This window comes from Oreochromis aureus, linkage group 19, assembly GCF_013358895.1.
Source record: "Oreochromis aureus strain Israel breed Guangdong linkage group 19, ZZ_aureus, whole genome shotgun sequence".
Classification (NCBI taxonomy): domain Eukaryota; kingdom Metazoa; phylum Chordata; class Actinopteri; order Cichliformes; family Cichlidae; genus Oreochromis; species Oreochromis aureus.
Window position 1 is genome coordinate 16860375 of NC_052960.1, and position 18385 is coordinate 16878759.

The window sequence follows — 18385 nt, forward strand, 5'->3', positions numbered from 1 at the left end:
TACATTTCTTAGCCCTTTATCCAAACAATATGTTGAGTCAGAGAACAGTACCCTTTCGAACGCCACATTATCCACGGGTGGAAACACGGTTTTAACATCAGGACTCTCCTTGCTTTGTTTGGCTCAGAGATGTCCAGGGCCAAGAACGAACTGCAGAGAACTCCCACGTTCATGGATTTCTACAAGGAAATGGAAACTATGTTTATGAAGCCATCTGCTGGTATTTAAGTTTTTATTCAATTCACATAGCTCACATATTTGAGCCTGTTATGTAGCCAGAAGAAGAGTTTTGATATGTTAATTTACTCTGATCAGTGATATTTTCTATTATCACAAAAATACCTGCTTTAAAATACAGCAAAGGATCCACTGCTTTGGTTTCACTGTTTTTGTAGGTCCAGATGAGCCATTCATTTACAGCCACCCCAAACTGGAGAAACTGGAGGAGGTTGTGCTGCGGCATTTCAGACTGTGGGCTGAGAGCTCAGCAAACAATAATGGTGATCTACTTAATATAGCACTGCTATGCTGTGACTCACACATAGGTTCAAGCAGAAATGTGACATTCTCTTCTAACTACATCATGTTTTGGTTGATTATCCTTCTTGCTATGTTTATAGAAAACAAATAATTTTGGAAGCTCAGGATGTGATGTTCATTAAATTTGTGGTAAACTTAAACCACAACAGTAGCATCCATACATTGGTTATATCTATTAACAAAGGAGATTTAAATAACAGTGCTTGGTGCAGTATAGTTTCATTAACTTGGAACTGAAAACCAAAATACATTTTCTTGAGGTAGTGTTGACCTGAGCGTATTTAATTTCAAGAAGATCACAGAACAAAGCATTCCTCTGTCTGAATTAGACTGTCATAAAAGTACAGAAAGAATTCAGCTCAGGATTACTGAAGGGATTTTTTATTCAGTCTGTTTCTCTTCTGTCTCCTCGATGTCCAGGTTCAGGTCCTCAGGAGGTAAGCACGCGTGTGATGATCTTTTCATCATTTCGAGAGAGTGTACAGGAGATCGCAGCCATGTTGAACCGCCATGCTCCACTGATCAGGGTCATGACATTTATGGGCCAAGCTTCAGCTGGGAAGGGGGTCAAAGGCTTTACCCAAAAGGAGCAACTGGAGGTAGACACTTTTTTTAAACAGTAAGACAAGTGTTATTAATGTTTTGAGGCACAGACAACTGCTAGGCAGAAGGAAAAGCCAGGAGAAGATTAATTTATGTAAAAGACTGAAGGAGTACACAAAGAGGGTTGGTGTGACAGAGAAGGATGGTAGGGATAGCGTAAGGTGGAGGTGATCCATAAAGGGAGCAGAGGAAAGATTAAGAGGACAGTGTCCAAGGCTAAACTCCTTTTTGGCAAGCTAAAATTGACTAATCAATCTTAAAAGAGAAAAAAAACACAGAAAGCAATGACCAACAACATTCAAAGACTTGTGATCACATGATAAAAAACAGACTCATATCCCACATAAAAAATGTATTCAAATATGCAGTATTGTTTTAAAATTCAGCAGAATTCATTTGTAACTTTTCCTTTTAATGACAGTGAACTCCATGTTTGAGTTTGACCTGCCTTGTTTACATTTGGTATGGTTGTAGTATAAAAGTGCACTTTATAAGCACCTCATGGGGTGGCCGTGCTTAGGGCATCTACTGATTGGAAAGTTGGTAGTTTGAATTCTGGCTGCTCCAGTCTGACAAAATATTGTTGGACAAGATACTGGTCCACAGGTTTCTCCCAGTGCATCCATCGCCAATGTGAATCTGTATAAAAGCTGGATAGAAATCACTTAGCTGTAGAAACAAGCTTGTGTGAATGTGTGTGAATGGTTAAATGAGGCATGTTGTATAAAGTGTTTTAAATGCTCAAGTAGAGTAGAAGAACGCTGTGTAATAACCAGATCGTTGTAGGGTATAGTGTTATAAAACCAACAAAGAAGCTGTGTACAGCAGTCAGTGTAATACCCATGTATTAATTTCACTGCTGGTTCCATAGAAATATAATTCCTCTCTGCAGACTGCGTGTTCCATTTCCTATAAGCAAATAATACAGGAATCGAACTAACATGCAAATGCACTGACCATCCCATTGGCTGGTCTGGTGATGGACTATAAATAGAGTAGATCTTAATCTGTAAAATGTCATAAAAAGGGACTCTAATTTGGAACAAGCAAACAATTACTTCAGTTTTCCATTAGTATGTAGTTAGCACAGATTTGTATTTCTATAATACTTTTGCTATATGGTTGCACTAAAGAGTTTAGGAGGACAGTATAAGCTGAAAAGATTAAAATACTTTATTCTTTGTATGACTTTTTCCTACTTTTTTGTTGCAGGTGGTACACAAGTTCAGACAGGGAGGCTTCAACACACTGGTGTCAACCTGTGTGGGGGAAGAGGGCCTGGATATCGGAGAGGTAGACCTCATTGTTTGCTTCGATGCACAGAAGAATCCTATTCGTTTGGTACAGCGAATGGGGCGTACCGGACGTAAGCGTCGGGGACGCATTGTTGTCATCCTGGCTGAGGGGCGGGAAGAGCGAGTGGGTGTTGTATAGTAATTCTAGTAATTTCTAGGCAAAATGAGAAATGATAACGCAAATGTGGCTCCACAAAACCGCCTAAAAAGTTCAGTCTTTGTTTTCTCCAGACTTACAATCAGAGCCAGAGCAACAAGCGCAGCGTCTACAAGTCCATCACTGGCAACAAAAATGGGTTCCACATGTACCCCAACAGTCCCCGTATGCTGCCTGAAGGGCTGTACCCCAAACTCCATAAGATGCACATTACCTGTGGGCAGTTTGACCACCAGGAGAACAGCAGGCGGTCTGTCAGGGGTCGGCGGTCTCACGCCCAGAGTCGGGCCTCACTCATCCACCCTCAAAACCTAAGTAATTCCAGTCTTTTTGTGAGATTGATAAAGTTTTCCTTTGTGGGATAGTTTTCTGATATTGACTGAGCACATCTGTGTATCTCTTGGTAGTTCAACAGGGCAGCTCAACATCCAATGGTTTTCTGAGCAGTACAGAATATTCCCTATGGGAGTCAACCATGAAGCTGGAGGATACTGAGCCCCATCCAACCCTGAAGCAGTCACACTTCCTCTCAATACCCAGTGACCCACTTCCTCAGGTTTCTTTAGTATTATTGTTTTGTTTCTCTCATTCTACTGCAGGTCTGAAAAACAGCTAAACAAGGGTACACTGATTATTGGCTCATTTTAAGTTTAACCTTGACAGCCGTGCCATGAGCCATACATACAGGATATGCTACTATCCATTGACAGGAGTTTTGAATAGAAGTACCCCCTTGAACCACTTCATATGTAACAATAACAGCTGAGACCAGAAATGGGGAAAAAATAGAAATGAAGATATTTTGAGTGGATCTATGGATTTCTGGCAGTTCAGTGCACTTCCACATTTGCATGGGGCACGGAAAGTTCAGTTGCCATGATTTCAGGTGGAATAATCTCCCACCTACAGCTGGAAAGCTATGCATGGTAAAACCAGTGTGTGTCATATATTATTGACTTGAATGTAATGATATTATTTCTACTTCAACCTTACTTTTTAATTATGTTATTTCATGTCCCTAAGGAGGAGGTTTCCAAAGGCAAACAACCATCCAGGGAGCTGTCTTTGTGGGAATGGAGACACTGGCAACACAAAGCGCTCCCTTCTCATGTTGTTGATCATTCCCTCCGCTGCAGCCACTTTATTAAGGTGATGGAGCTCATAGACGGCATGAGAGAGGAAAATGAGGTGAGGCAAATGTTTGGTTAGTCATCATTTTGTTGTTTTATAAATAATATGGCATTCAGTTATAGCAAATGTAGTACTTCTTTGTGTCGTACGGGAGCTTAGCTATAGCCTCGAATGCGTTGACAGCTTACTAATAAATCAGTGGAAAGCCTAACCACTAATTCAAAGCATACACCACTAATAGAAAAGCTCTTGGTGATAGGAAACTGGTTTTATAAAATGACCTTAGACATCTTGCGTAAATCTTGCTTAGTTTCATAAAAGGGAGACAGTAGTGAGCATTTACCCATGGGAAAACCAAACTTCATAAACTTACTAGGCTGAAAGGAGTCAGCTGAGTTGCATGTGAACACACAATTGTGGTTTGTGTTGAGTTACTAAATTCATCTTTTTGACCTTGAAGGCAAATTCCTTGCATAATAAACAGTTTCCATGGCGTAATTGTGGCGTTAGTAAGGAGATAAATATTTGATTTATATTCAGCTGGGTCTTTCCAGGCTGTTTCTCCTTTCTTTTTTCTTTCCAGTTGCTATTTAAAGAAAAAGGGACTGAATGAAAAGATTCTCTTTTAAAAACAACACTTCAAACACTATTTTAATTTGTCTCTCGGTGCAATTGAAGCCAAATTTGTTATCAGTGGGTTTTAGTTATCTTTAAAGAGAACTTAGCTATTTTTTTCTTGTAGAGGAAATTGAAGGTTTTACCATCTCAAAGTGTTCTAGCTCATAATTCATCTCTCGTCACAGTTTGCTGACCCAGCAACAGCAGCAGCTTCGTTCATGCTTTAGCTGCTAATTGAGAGTAACCAAATCAGTATGGTTATCACATCACTACTGTCACAACAACTGTTGCCCTGTTGAATTTGCATCTCAAGAATGGAAGATGGAACCAACTCAAGTATTGCTTTGGTGTTATTTAATAACCAGTGTATGAGAAAGGTAATTTAATCACATGGTTTTTCCAATTACTTTCTTCCTGACCTTGTTTTTTGTGTTCAGCTAGTAAATCCCCGATACACACCTTATCGCCCGATATCTGTTATAGCCCGCTACAGGCCTCCTCGTCTCGCCATCTGCCATTTCACAAGATTGTGCCGTCGATAAGACCCCAATTTATCCAAATCCTTGAAATTAGGTCAGAGATTATGGTAAAACTGACTGTTGGCTAAACTAACAAATGGGCTCTTATTGCCATTTTTCTTCCCAGTATGGATCTTGACCATACTCGTGAAGGAGAAAATTCTTCCACCTGTGAAAACAAAACAGGATTACAGGGCAAGATGGCAGCTTATATGTCACATGTTTCCATGGTGGTTGAATTCAGGTCACAAGTCAGCCAATGAACAATTAGTATTTGGAAGTTGGCACATTTTTCATAATTTTGCTTCTCTACATGCTACAATAGAGTTGAAGTGAGATGATAAAGGTGTGATTGTGGTCTAGACTTTCAGCTTGAAATCGACCAGCTTAACAAAAGTATTGCATTAACCGTATAAGAACAATCATTTTTGAGTTCCTCCAGTTTTGCAGCCTGAAAACCAATTGGACACTCTAAAACCAGTTGGAATGCTGTGTAAAATGTAAGTAGAAACAGAATGCAATAATTTGCAAATGTCATAAAAACACATTTTATTAACAATTGAATATGAAAAAAAATGTTTAAACTAAGAAAATTTACCATTTTATGAAAAAAGTAGGGTCATTTTGAATTTAATTGAAACTCAGAAACATTTGAACAGATGAACAAGATGCCATGTTTACCACTGTGTAGAATGACTTCTTCTTTTAACAACAGCCTGCAAATAGTCTGGTCTCTCCTGGGAACCAAGGCCACCAGCTGCTGGACTTTTGGGAGTCCCATTTTTCTCTGATAAAGAATTCTAGCTGCTCAACAGTGCAGGGTCCTCTGTAAAATATTTATTTATTTATTTAGTGCCAAATCTTTTCAGTTGGTGAGAGGTTTGCACTGCAGGTAGGCCAGTTCAGCACCTGGACTCTTCTACTAGAAAGCCACATTGTTGTAATAGATAAAATATGTAAGGGAAAAGATCCCATCTGGATGGGAGCATGTGTTTCTCTAGGACCTGTATATACTTTTCAGCATTGATGGTGCCTTTTCAGAAGTGTAAGTGGCCAAACTGATAGGCACTAATGAACCCCCATAACATCAGAGGCGTAGGCTTTTGAACTGAGCCCTGATAACAAGCTGGGTGATTCCGCTTCCTAGTTTGTCCTTTAGTCTGTCCATGTTTTCCAAAGCGAATTTCAAATTTTGACCTTTCTAACCACAGAACAGTTTTCCACTTGGCTTCAGTCCATTTTAAGTGAACTTTGACCCAGAGAAGCTCATGTTCATCTATGTTCATGTTCTTCTTTGTATGAGAGAGCTTAACCTGCATTTGTGGATGGCATGGAGAACTGTGTTCATAGACAGTGATGTCTGGAAGATCCATGTACCTTTCACACACACGTGTCTCCACATCCTCTGAATTCACATCATCATCATCTACAACACATGATATCATCAAAAGATAAAAAGTCTTATTTTGAGGAACATTATTGTGAAGTTCTTTGTAGTTTTTTGTTGATTATCTGTTAAAACATCTCCTAAGAAACTTGGCCTTGCTAAGATGCTGAATCACATTACTGACCTTTTGCCAATTATCCTAATTACTTGCAAAATCTTCCTTCAGCTGTTTCTTTTTAATATCACTTATGTTTACAGCTTTTTATTGCCCCGTCCCGACTTATTTAAAGATGTGTTGCTGCCATCAAATTGAAAATTAACCAATATTTTTCAGTTTATTTTAGTTTGTTGGAACCCTCAGTTGTTCCTTTCTTGTAGGCCTTCTCTACCCTCACTTATCTTCAGTGTACTTCAGTAGGTAAAAACCATCTTCAAGGAAAAATTCAAGTGTTTTCCTAGACCAGCCGAGGGCATCATCACCTAAACTTGAATGCAGAGCAAGTACTTGTTAAAACATATTTTCATGTTCATGTACATAACCTTTTTGGTCCTTTAAGTTCTAGCTGGATGGAAATAACCAGAATTGTATACACACCAAATACCTAGAAAAAGTTAATAAAAAATTCCTGAAAGGTTCTGGCTCGACACCAGACTGATCTGTCCGTCACAAAATCAAATTAGAAGCTGTCTTCAGCGTCTCCGTCTTCAGCGACTGAGAACAAAACCTCTTTCAAATCTGTAATTAGTTTTGAATTTATTTATTTCCAGAAAGAGCAAATCTCTTTTTTAAATCTACACAACCAGTAAATAAACTACAGCAGTACAAATGTATTTTAAAGTCCACAAAACATGTTTGTTCATTTTGTTCTTGTTTTTGTTCATCGTTTTAAACACATAAAGTTAAGGATTAACTCGCAATATAGAGGTGATGGTGAAGTCTTTTTCGTTTTTGCAGCTCACGCACAAAGACATGTGTTCACCTTTCAGGCATTAACTCATAAGCAGACTCTCCCTCAGCACTCACCTCCTTTACTCTCACTGTCAGGGATAATGTGAGCCATGGATTACTTGCTTGGCCTGAATTTGAAGAGTGCTTTTGACCCTTTGCTTTTTTCTCTATGTCTCTTGGCATCACAGTTTAAAACAAACAAACAAAAAGTACTTGAATCAAAGGTCAAACATTATTTTTCCTATTATTCTCCTCCACTAAATATCCCCACTCTGGAAATCATGTGCTCATGAGACAACAAAACAAAAACACACAAGAAAAAACCCACCCTAAATAAAAAAGAAAAATCTGTTTTTCATCTCACTGTTTCTGTCTTTTTACAATGAAGATACCCAAGCAGCAGGCCCCTTCTCCTGATATTATGTAATGGTTCAGAGAACTGTTATGTAAGGCCAGAAGGCTGGAAGTAGGTCAGGCTGTGATGACCTAGATGTATAGTGTACTAGACTGAGGAGGATAGAGTTGTAGATCAGAAAATAGATACAGAAAAGATTTTTAAAAAGATAAATTAGACACAGTTTGAAGATAATTTAAATGTTAAAAAGATACCTAAATCTGAATTTTCCATTCCAGTTTCCCATTTCTATTCTAAAATAGATATTCTGGAATACTGTTGAAATGTAATAAAGATAGATGGTGCAGGATGGTATGATCTGCAAATCATAAAAAAGCCCTATATTAATATGAAAATAGTATAGCATCATTATCTTCATTCAACCATTTATTTTCTAATCTACTGATCCAGCTAAGTACAAGCTATAGCAAGGTTGTTTGTAACTCCCTCACCCCCAACCGGTCGTAGCAGGTGGCCGCCCCTCCCTGTTCCTAATTCTGCCTGAGGTTTCTTCCTGTTAAGCGGGAGATCTTCCTTCCCACCATTGCCAAGTCCTTGATCACGGGGGGGGCATCTGATTGTTGGGCATTTCTCTTTGTTATTGCAGGGTCTTTACCTTGCAATATAAAGCACCCACCTTGACGAGACTGTTGTTGTGATTTGGCGCCATGTAAATAGAAGTGAAATGATTTGAATTGGACAGTATGGACAGTATATCCACCCTGCAGCATATACTTCTTTCTCAGTAAAGGCCTTGCTTAATTCACGATTATTAGTAGAAGTAGTCTCTGTAGCTCAGGTGACCTTCATGTAGCTCATACCCTTAAACCATTCAAAACATTTAGGGCTAAAGGATGAATAGAAGTGTCTGTTCCCCAACACAGGCAAACAGGAGATGATACACCACAGTGGTAAGCATGCCCTTTTTTTTTTTCTTTCTAAATCTTTGACGAGAATTGTAGGAAACAGACATATAAGGAGAGAAACTATCCTTATAATTATGTTATTGTTATTTATATATCCACTTAAAGCTGAATAAGCAATTAAAAATACATAGATGGATTTTGCTTTGATGTAAACAAATACAGTATCTCTGGGATTATTATCATACAATTATTTTGGACAAACAACCAGCATTGGTTTATTTTTGTAAGTTTGTCATAAGTCATTCTTCCTTCATGTGGTCCTGTTGAAACTTGCCTACCAGTGGCTGATGTCACAATTAGCTTTAAAAAAACCCCAGAAACTGTCTTTAGATCATCCTTCATTATTTTGAGTTGTGATGTCACGGCCAAATACGTTGAAATATAGTCTTGTAAATCAGCATTTCAGTTGTTCATAGTCAAATGGTGTACAACAAGCTGAGGACAAAGACATTTGAAGATTTCTTATCCTGAGCTCATGAGCATCAAATTCATGTTGTTGTAGTGCAATGAGATAATCAGCTGAGAGGAGTTTCCACTTTGCTGCTCCCCTCATCATGCAGTCTGAAACGATATGAACCGTCTGACCCTTCTAGCCTACACAGCGCTCTCTTTATCTCGCTCCGTTCTCGTCATCAAGGTTATTTCTGTCTGCAACATTTCTAGATGTGGCGACTTAATCTGATCATTAATTAATTGACTGCCAGGGGTTGGGGTTAATCCTATATGAGTGAAGCCCAATCCATTAATTTTAGCAAGAATATCCATAAATGGCATCAAATATTATTAGAAAATCCATCTTTTTTTCTACAAGGGAGGTGAGTGTTAATCGAAAACCAGATGCTAGAAGATAAGGTGTAGTAAATAGAAGCTCATCAGTCTCTTACAGAGATAAAAAAACAAAAAACAAAACAGCGACAATAAACAGCGTCAAAGAGCAGTAATCACATGGTAGCAACTAGAAATTAGGGATGTAGATATGGTCAAAACAACCTTGCTCAAGTTTGAATCAAGCAAAGATGATCCAAGTGACTCTGAAAATGGCATGGATGTTGGTGCCAGATGGTTCTAACGATGAGAACATATCCAGTAATTAGCAGTTCTCTGGGTGGAGATACTTTGTTGATGCCAGAGGTCATAGGACGGTGGGCAGACTGCTCTTGATGAGTCTCTGTTTCTTCTGCAGTATCCAAACATCTGGATGCCTTTATTAGTGTGTACCTATGGGCAAGATTTAAGATGTTCTGAGTAGGTTCTATAATACAAACATATGATATTACAGAACTTTATGAAAGCAGCCGACTCACGATAATATGAACAGTCTTAATCCCATTTTTAATAAACATAACCATCAAATCCACCCTGTGCTTTTTGTGTTTACAAATTTGACCGTTTTGACAAAAAAACTCAATTTCTTGGGATTCGTTTTGTAAGTTAATAGTATCGTTTCACTTGGTATTAGTCATTTTTATTTTTGTAACACATAGTTTTAGAGTTTTAGTTTTATGTTTACTTATGGTAAATTAAAGCACATTTCTTGGCTGTGAGTTTAAAAGAGATAGTCCAGTTTTGTTATATATATTTCTAGGGAAAGCCTCACCTCTGAAAAGTATTTGGCTCTTAATCACAGGTGTGAAGTGCTGAAATGATAATTACACTGTGTGACAACTGCAAGCAGCTCAGTCTTTGCCCGCAAGTTAGTTTGCTTTGTTAAAGGATTGAAGGAGGCGGTATAAGGTGTGTAGAAAAAAATAATAAAAAAATTCAAGTCACCACAGAGTTGTCAAGTAAGTACATTTTGTGTTTAGCACACTTAAAAACAAAGTGTTCTACAACAAAAAGAATAAAACTGAAAGGGTTCCTAAAATCCATGTTGCACACATTCACACTATTTACATAAATGAATACATTACCGCCTTATCCTCCAACCACACTTCCCAGAGATTCCAAATGTTCAATGAAAAATATGTCTTCAGCTTAACTTTGAAGACATTTGACTTAGTTGGAGTCATTAAAGGCAATAAATCACTCTGAAATGCAAAAGATGTTTTAAAGTGAAGTGACAGTGTTTTTAAGGCATTATCAAGAAGGACGTGTAATTTGTGGAGGCTGTGTGTTTTTCCCAGGATAAATGTCACACACACACACACACACACACACACACACACACACACACACACACACACACACACACACACACACACACACACACACACACACGCACGCGCGCATTCACTTACGTAACAGGCGCCATACTGACTCCAGGTCTTACACTAGAAACCTGCTGATCAAGAATCAGAGTGCTTTAGTTCAATTCTCATAAATTAAACAAGGTTGACTTTCCCTGTAATTTTGGAGGAATACTCTGAAACCAACTGACCACTAGCTGCACATTTGAGCAAGAGAAAATAAAAGTGAATGAAAAGGGGAAAAAATGAGGAGGTTATTAGTGAAAATGATTTCTTTTTTTCCCTAAAAAATGTCAGTTTTTGTCATACCAGCAACATAATGTTTAATTCAAATCCAGTGAAATACCTGTAACATGGATTGTTACGAGTTTCACTATCATTCATTTCCACAGGATGAATCTGAAAGTCTTTGCTGATTTTGTGACGTTTTCCTGTCACACTAAATTTCCTCTTTCCTTAAAAAAAATACCTTGCACAAATACCTTGATACTCACTAAATGATTTACCATGAAATTTGCTACAGACATTCATTGTGACTCCAGTCACTTGGGTTATCCCATGACTTTCCTCTAGCACGATTATGGAGTTCATGTTTTTGGGTTTTTTTTGTTTTTTTTTAACTAAATATCTTCATTAATAGGTGGATTACCGTTACTAAAATTGTTCATATTTTACTCAGGATGAAATGTTCTAACTTTGATGTAGCTTTTATCTTGTCCAGGACATTTTGTTTGTTGTTTTTCTCTGATGTGTAACTGCAATTTATTCTGCACGTCATGGGTCAGGAAAGCAAATGCACAAACACACTCGGGACTTAACTCAGAGTCAATCCATATAGTGCCTTATAGTGATTAAAACTGAAGTAATTTGTTCTTTTCATGTGGTTCAGGCTATGGGGTTTTGGTGCTAAATGACCAAGACTTCCTTTTATCAGATCAGCTTTTGGTAATGCGGTGGATAAGTTGTCCTTGCTTTCAGTGTTATTGACTTCTATCTAGACAAAAACTGTACTTTTCTCTCCACTTTTGTTAGGTGTCTTTCTTTTTCTTTTGGTTCACTAAAAGTCGTCCTCCTGCTGATTGCAGGCTCAACGGCACCCTGTTGACCCAAGCAGGAAACCACTTTAGATGAATCACTTCCAGGTCATGTGGTTTGCCAAGATGACATGTGCTAGATGATGTGCGTGTACTTGTGCTTAAAGAAAAGATGCAAAATGGGATTTGGGGGGTTTAATTTTCTTTTAATTATTTTGAGTAGTGCCCTTAAAATTATTATTCAGATTTTTGTTTGTTTGGTTTTTTATCTCAAAAGTTACATTGGACTTTTTAGAGCTGTACATCTCTTGGTAGGGCACTTCCTGATTAAATGAACAGACATGCTGTTTACTTGTTGAAGCAGCATCAGTGTAAAAGTGCAAGCAGGTCCAAAAAAATCAATTAGATCTCTGTGTCCTTAGTTTTCTTGGAGCGAGATTGCTTCTTATTCAACTTTTTGTTTGTGTGTGTGTGTTTGTGTTCAGGGGGAATGTTGTTACGAACGGGAACTTCTTCCTTACCTCCACAAAGAGGACACTGTGAAGAGCAGACGGAAAAAGCAGAAGGGCACAAAGACCTGCACCAAAACCACCAACGACAAACCTAAACCATCCCATTCCTCTTGGTCTGAACTGGAATATATCGATGAGGAATTTGAGGGGAGCGAGACACGAACAGCTGGGTTATTAACCCCGTTGGCCGTGATGAAACAAAGCCCTCCTGCTGAAGATAATAATGAGATACCTTATGATGACAGCATAGACCACTTAAAACTCGAGGCAGAAGATCAGATTACTGATATTGATAAATGTGAAACTGTCACTGAGGACCTTATCAAAGCAGATGGAGAACCTGTGAAATTAGACAATCTGTCACAGCTGCCTGCTAAAAGTGATGAAGATGAAGATGTTCAACTTCAGGCAATGTTCTACTTTCCTAAATGGGATGCAGCCCCACTGCCCTGCTGTGATAAGCTCCTCCCAGGGAGAGATGAGAGTCTTAAGGTCATCCTGGCCAATGTGGCGGAACTCCTGTCCCGATCTCCACCATCACTCATGGATGACTTAGAGCCCCCTCCATCACTTTGTCCTTCTCCTCAACAGCCTCCTCAGCCCTTCCTTGTCAGCTTTACCTTGGATGTGGACGACGACGACGATGATGATGATGATGATGATGATGATGATGAGATGATAATGAGAGAAGTTGAGAAGCTTCCAGATGAGCTTCCAAATGGTACAGACTGTGGTAAAATCTCTCCTGACTTTCCCGATCAGGAGAAGCACCCTGCCAGTGTAGCAGCCAACAGCCCAACTTGGGATGAGGTTTTTGGGGAGGACGTAAATGATATTAATGATATCAGGGATGACAGCAAGGAGTCAGATGATGATGAAAAGTGCAATGGCTTCAAGGAGGATCAGGTTCACGTAGAAGCTGATAGTGTAAGTGAGGAAAAACAGAGCTGGGATGATGTGAGGGATGAAGAAATCCCACACTTGACAGATGGTGTTTTGAAAGACGACAAAGCCTCCGAGTGCAGCTCGGAGATGGATGAGAGCATCGATCTGTTCGAGGATGATGACGCCTTCCTGCAGATGACCATTCCCGATATCCCCACTCCTTTGGATGGCGTCACACCCGCGACATCCCCGACAGAGAAGAAGTCTGAAACAGTGCACGTACATACCCCAATTAACCCATGTAACACTACACAGTCAGCAGATGGCACCCACAGATTGAGGACAGTGGAATCAAAAGGAGTGGCATTCAGCAAGGGTTTGACTCATACTGTAAATGCCAAGCTGATAATCCAGAACACAAACACCCATAACACTACAGTGACAAAACTTAATATGCACACACCAGCACAAACTAAACTTGTAACAGATAATTCGGTCATGGGCAGTGCAGTTACACCCCATTTTAAATCTCCTGAGTCATTTAACAGCATGCATGACTTCTTTTCAGTCAATTTTGAGCTTGGCTATTCACTGGAAGACTCAGAGGAAGAAGATGAAGCAGAGGGCTTTCCTCCCTCTTGTATGCCTGGGTCTTCACAGCCTAAAAAGCAGATTGACTCCACCACACTTTCGGCAGCTGTCTCTAACTCTTCTACTCCCTGTAACAGCTTTGCTAAACAGAGAATACCTCCAGTTTGCAGTGAATCCAAGCATTCCACACCACAAATGCTGTCAGAATGTAGGACGTCTAAAAGTGGTGCTCTCCCGTCTCCGATCATGTCCCCGGGAGCAAAGCGAACCTTAATGCCCGGTCTGCCCTCCAGCTTGAAACGCAGACGAGCACAATGTGGCATCACTGTAGCAGAGAGAGGCCCTAATGAGGAAAACGGCTCATGCCATGTTTCTGACTCTTCTCCTCATGCAGGTTTGTTTAATCTCAAAGAAAGAAACAGCATTTTTATTTTAAGTTGGTTCACCCAGTCGTATTTGTATCTAACTGCTTGTTTCGCTCACCTTCTTACTTAGTGGAGGGCAACAGTGACAGCGAGGATGAAGTTGTGCTTCACAAAAGAAGACATCCGAACAAAGTCAACCCCTTATCATCCCCCGAAGTGGTGAGAAAGTGCTGAATATTTCGGGAATCTGATGATCTTTTAATTTTTAAAATGCCATACATTTCAGAAGCATTCGCAGTGGCTGTAACAAAAAATGTAAAACATTTCTGTCTGAAAGTCATTTAGTTTTCAGCATCCTCTCTTCAAATGGGCTGTTTTTTGTTTAGTGTTTTTCATTTTGAATTTTCAAAGCTGTTGTTGTACAAGGTAGCCCAAAATCCAGAGGAATTGCTTTAAACAGGAAAACATTTACATACACAACAGTGGAGCAATTTTGTTTTTAGTCTAGCTACATTTTTGTATTAATGGGGAGCTTTTATGCTCCAGCTACATAGTTCATACTGACCTAGAGTAGCATTGCGTGATTCATGAATAATCCTTATTTAATCTTGTGCTGGACAGTGGGTGAAGCATCTAAGTTCACCCACTGTATGTCACAAACAGTTTTCGCTCCCTTCCCCCTTTAGGACAGCTTTCTTCTGATTGGCTGCAGATCACAAACAAAATCTGAACAGCATATAGATGGGGGGGGGTTCAGTGGCCTCAGGTTGTTTGACACTTTGGCCGTGTTTAATATGAACATCCAATATTATTGAAGTATAACTAATACAAAAGATAAGGAGAAGCATTTTAAGCCCCCTTTACAGAGTTTTTAACCAGTAGTAAACAAATAGTTGCTGCTCACTTTGCAATAAACAAGGCATATATATGAGGAGGTATCTGATTCAATTTGCTTCTATCATTCATTTCCAGGCTTAAGATATTCAGCTTGTATTCAGGGGGAGAAGCTTCTTTAGGCCTCAGGCTGCACTTTTTTTACTCTATGCTGTATCTAACATGTAGCATGTCTTGTTTTTGCTAGTCTAAGATCAACAGTGATGTGGACTCCCCGCTGGTAGTGAAAAGAAAACATGCTGCTGCACTCAATACTGTAAGCTCTTTATGACTAACAGTAATGCATAGCACATGGTTCAATCTATTCAACACAGATGATGTGATTTAATTACTTGTGCTCCATATATCACTTAAAGATGTTTCTACAAGTGCTCATTATCTAATAATATGTCATAAACTACTAACAGTTTTCAGTATTTCACCAATTTGTTCTCTGTGTTCCAGTCTGATGAAACGGGAGGCGAATCTGTTTCTGATGATGATTTCCAGAATGAATCTGTTTCTGTGTGCAGAGCCACAGTGCAGAGAGCTGAAAGGAAAGGGGCCACAGCCAAGGTTTGTACAGCAACAGATGGCTCAGCCGGATGCTGTGATCTGAGATCCGTGTTTTCATGTAAACACAATATAAACATGGCTCGTATTTAGGTTTGGGTCTAATGTTTCTAATGTGAGTGGGGAATGCCTTTTTGAAATGACTGCAGTGTTATGGAAAAGTCCTCATCCATCCATCCATCTCAGCTCTGGACAGAGTGCGTTTGGTTTTCTGCGTTTTTCCCCAGAAAGCCATTCATGGATGGACGGATGGTCTTGAGCAACAGTTCTCCAGACTTTGTGATGGTCTTAAAAGGCTATTTTTTCACTCATTTTCAGTCCACAGCTTTTACCTGACCATTTTCAGAGCATGTTTTTTTGTGGGGGGGGGCACTATATCTTTAGGCTTTTTGTTACTAGCAGCCTATGACAAAACAGATAATGTGTTCCATAATTCTTTAGTTGACAGTTATGAAATAGTCTTGATAGTATTTTTGCACCAACAAGGTGATTCCTAAGGAGCTTTTAGCTGGGAACTTTGTCGTTCAATGTTGTTCAAGAAGTCTGGAGATCTATTCCTGAAGGCTACTTAAAGAAATTATCAAAAAACTTGCCAACAGAGTTTAGGCTGTGTTGAAGAAAAAGGTGTTCACACCAAATATGGACGATCAACCTCATTAGAATTGTACAAACTCTGTTTTAGCCTTATATACTGCATTTCCGTGTGTGTTTGCTGCACCTGTTTCCCATTTCCTTAGTAAATATAATGAAATGAGCACAGTAGTGTACACTCATCATCATTTCTGCGGTTCACTACCAGCTCCTTGGGTAGATATGTGGCTCTTTAGGTGTTCTGCCATTCTTACCTCTGCATGTGCCTGTCTGTAGTTTGGTGCTGAGGTTTTAAAGCTGAGAGGGTCTTAAAGCTTCTTAAAACAGCTGCCTGCTGTGTCCTGAAAGCAGTGAGAGTGATGAGCGAGCTGAAACTCACAATAAACCTCTGCAAAATTAAAGGAAGCTCAAAATTCACATTTTTATTAGTTTATTAGTGTTCAGTGTTTTCATTTTAATGGTTACACTACATCCAAAATTTTTAAAAAGATCAATTATATGACAAAAACATACTGCTGTCTCTTTTTAAAGATCGTTGCCCGACATCATGATCCATTTCTCCTTTCATAAAAAAGTCAAGTCATTAAAAATCTGCGACTGGCACCTTCAGCATCTGTCATCCCTGACATTTTCCATCCTTCCTCTGTCAGCGCGGCAAATGCCGAAAAGGGCGTCAGTTCTTGGATGAAGAAGCACAGCTGTCAGAGGTCGAGGAAGGGGTAGAGGTCTCGTCTGATGAGGAGGATGGAGAAGAACAGAATCAGTCTCTCAACGGTTTTGTGGTCGACAACACACAGTTCTCTCAGGGCCTGAATGGTGAAACACATTTTTTTCTTTTCTTTTTTTTTTTTTTTTAAAACTGAATTCTCTCCCTCTGTGGTTTTCAGTGTGATAGGAGGCTGAGTGAGTCATGCTGTGATATTTACACTTTGGCTCTCTGTCTGTTCTCCTCTTTGTCAGACTCAGAGATGCATGGAGTGTACCTGAAGTCAGTGAGAAGCCCTGCAGTCCAGGGCAAATTCAAAATTTCCAACAGAAGACATCACAACATGGACATCTTTTCCCAGGTATACTAACAAATAAATACATTTTAAAAAATACACAAAGCAACAAAGTACTAAGTGGCTTTGATGATTGGTAGTCTAATTAAGGATGCCACATTCTTAATGTGTGGAAACAGGTGCCTGAGATGGATGAGCCGTATGAAGAGGACAGCTTTGTAGTGGGCAGTGATGAGGAGGAGGTGGGCACCAGTGAGGAAGATGCTGAAGATGTTGACCTTCTGCCCGAGGCCTCGTTTGTGGACGGGAGAAAGCAGTATGCCACCAGGCGCCGTGTTTTCCTGCACAACGCCAGAGCAAGAGGCAGCACAAAAACCAGAGCTCAGCCTCCACCAGAACAGAGAGCCGAGATGAAAACTAAACGCACCCGGGTCATACAAATGAATGATTCTAGTGAGGAGGAGACAGATGAAGTTAGTAAAGAGAGGGCTCTCAAAGCAGGAGATGGTGTGTTGCCTTCATCGCCAAAGATGGTACCGCCAGAGCCTTGTGGGAAAGAAAGAAAGAAAGCTGTGTCGTTATCTTCTAAGGTCTCACTGTTGAGCAAAGCACAAAGGAGCTCTGTGAGTGAAGAACAGCAAAATGAGAGGTGAAGCTATAATAAAGTAATACAGAGCGAGTGCCATCCCCCTCACGGCCGTGAATTTGTATAAGCAGAAGAGAATGGAAGGATGAGTGTGTACTTAGTAACAATTCTGAGGTTGTCTTTCTTTCTCTCTCCTGAAGGTGTCGCCAGAGGATAGAAAATCAGCATCTCCTCTCTGACGAGCTAGACTTTGCGGAGTCGCAACCGCAAGTTTCCTCAAAGAAGCAATCGCAGGTACGAGCAGACAAGAAGAGACATATACACGTATCCCTAGAATCATACAGTGAACATCCTTGTGAGACCCAGCAGTTCACATTTGTCCTTTGTAGGCCAACATGAACGTGAGTAAGTGCACAAAATAGCATTTAATTTTTAAAAGAAAAGAAAAAGGGAAAAAAAGGTCAACTATGAGAGGTTTCTTGTTAAAATAATGTTTTAGTGTTCAGATATGTTTCTTAACTGTTTCATTCATACCAGAAATCCACACAAAAATAGAAACAATATCACTACGTTACATCATATCTTCTGTTATCAAACAAGACTCTATGTCCACTATGAGGGACAGAAGATAAACATAAATAATTATGAGGAAAAAAAATTATGTAACTGT

General features: G+C 39.6%; 1 protein-coding gene across 1 annotated transcript in view; it reads left to right on the forward strand.

Annotated features, from left to right (window-relative positions):
- The window catches only part of fancm (FA complementation group M), a 42724-nt gene that overhangs the window by 21138 nt on the left and 3201 nt on the right, over nt 1-18385 (forward strand). The window contains exons 7-21 of the mRNA XM_039603488.1: nt 128-220; nt 396-500; nt 961-1139; nt 2356-2562; nt 2670-2910; nt 3003-3151; nt 3619-3783; nt 12224-14120; nt 14222-14310; nt 15173-15241; nt 15430-15540; nt 16779-16944; nt 17089-17195; nt 17309-17778; nt 17916-18009. Coding sequence (XP_039459422.1) covers nt 128-220; nt 396-500; nt 961-1139; nt 2356-2562; nt 2670-2910; nt 3003-3151; nt 3619-3783; nt 12224-14120; nt 14222-14310; nt 15173-15241; nt 15430-15540; nt 16779-16944; nt 17089-17195; nt 17309-17778; nt 17916-18009 — 4142 coding nt within the window. The remainder of the gene's footprint in view (nt 1-127; nt 221-395; nt 501-960; nt 1140-2355; nt 2563-2669; nt 2911-3002; nt 3152-3618; nt 3784-12223; nt 14121-14221; nt 14311-15172; nt 15242-15429; nt 15541-16778; nt 16945-17088; nt 17196-17308; nt 17779-17915; nt 18010-18385) is intronic.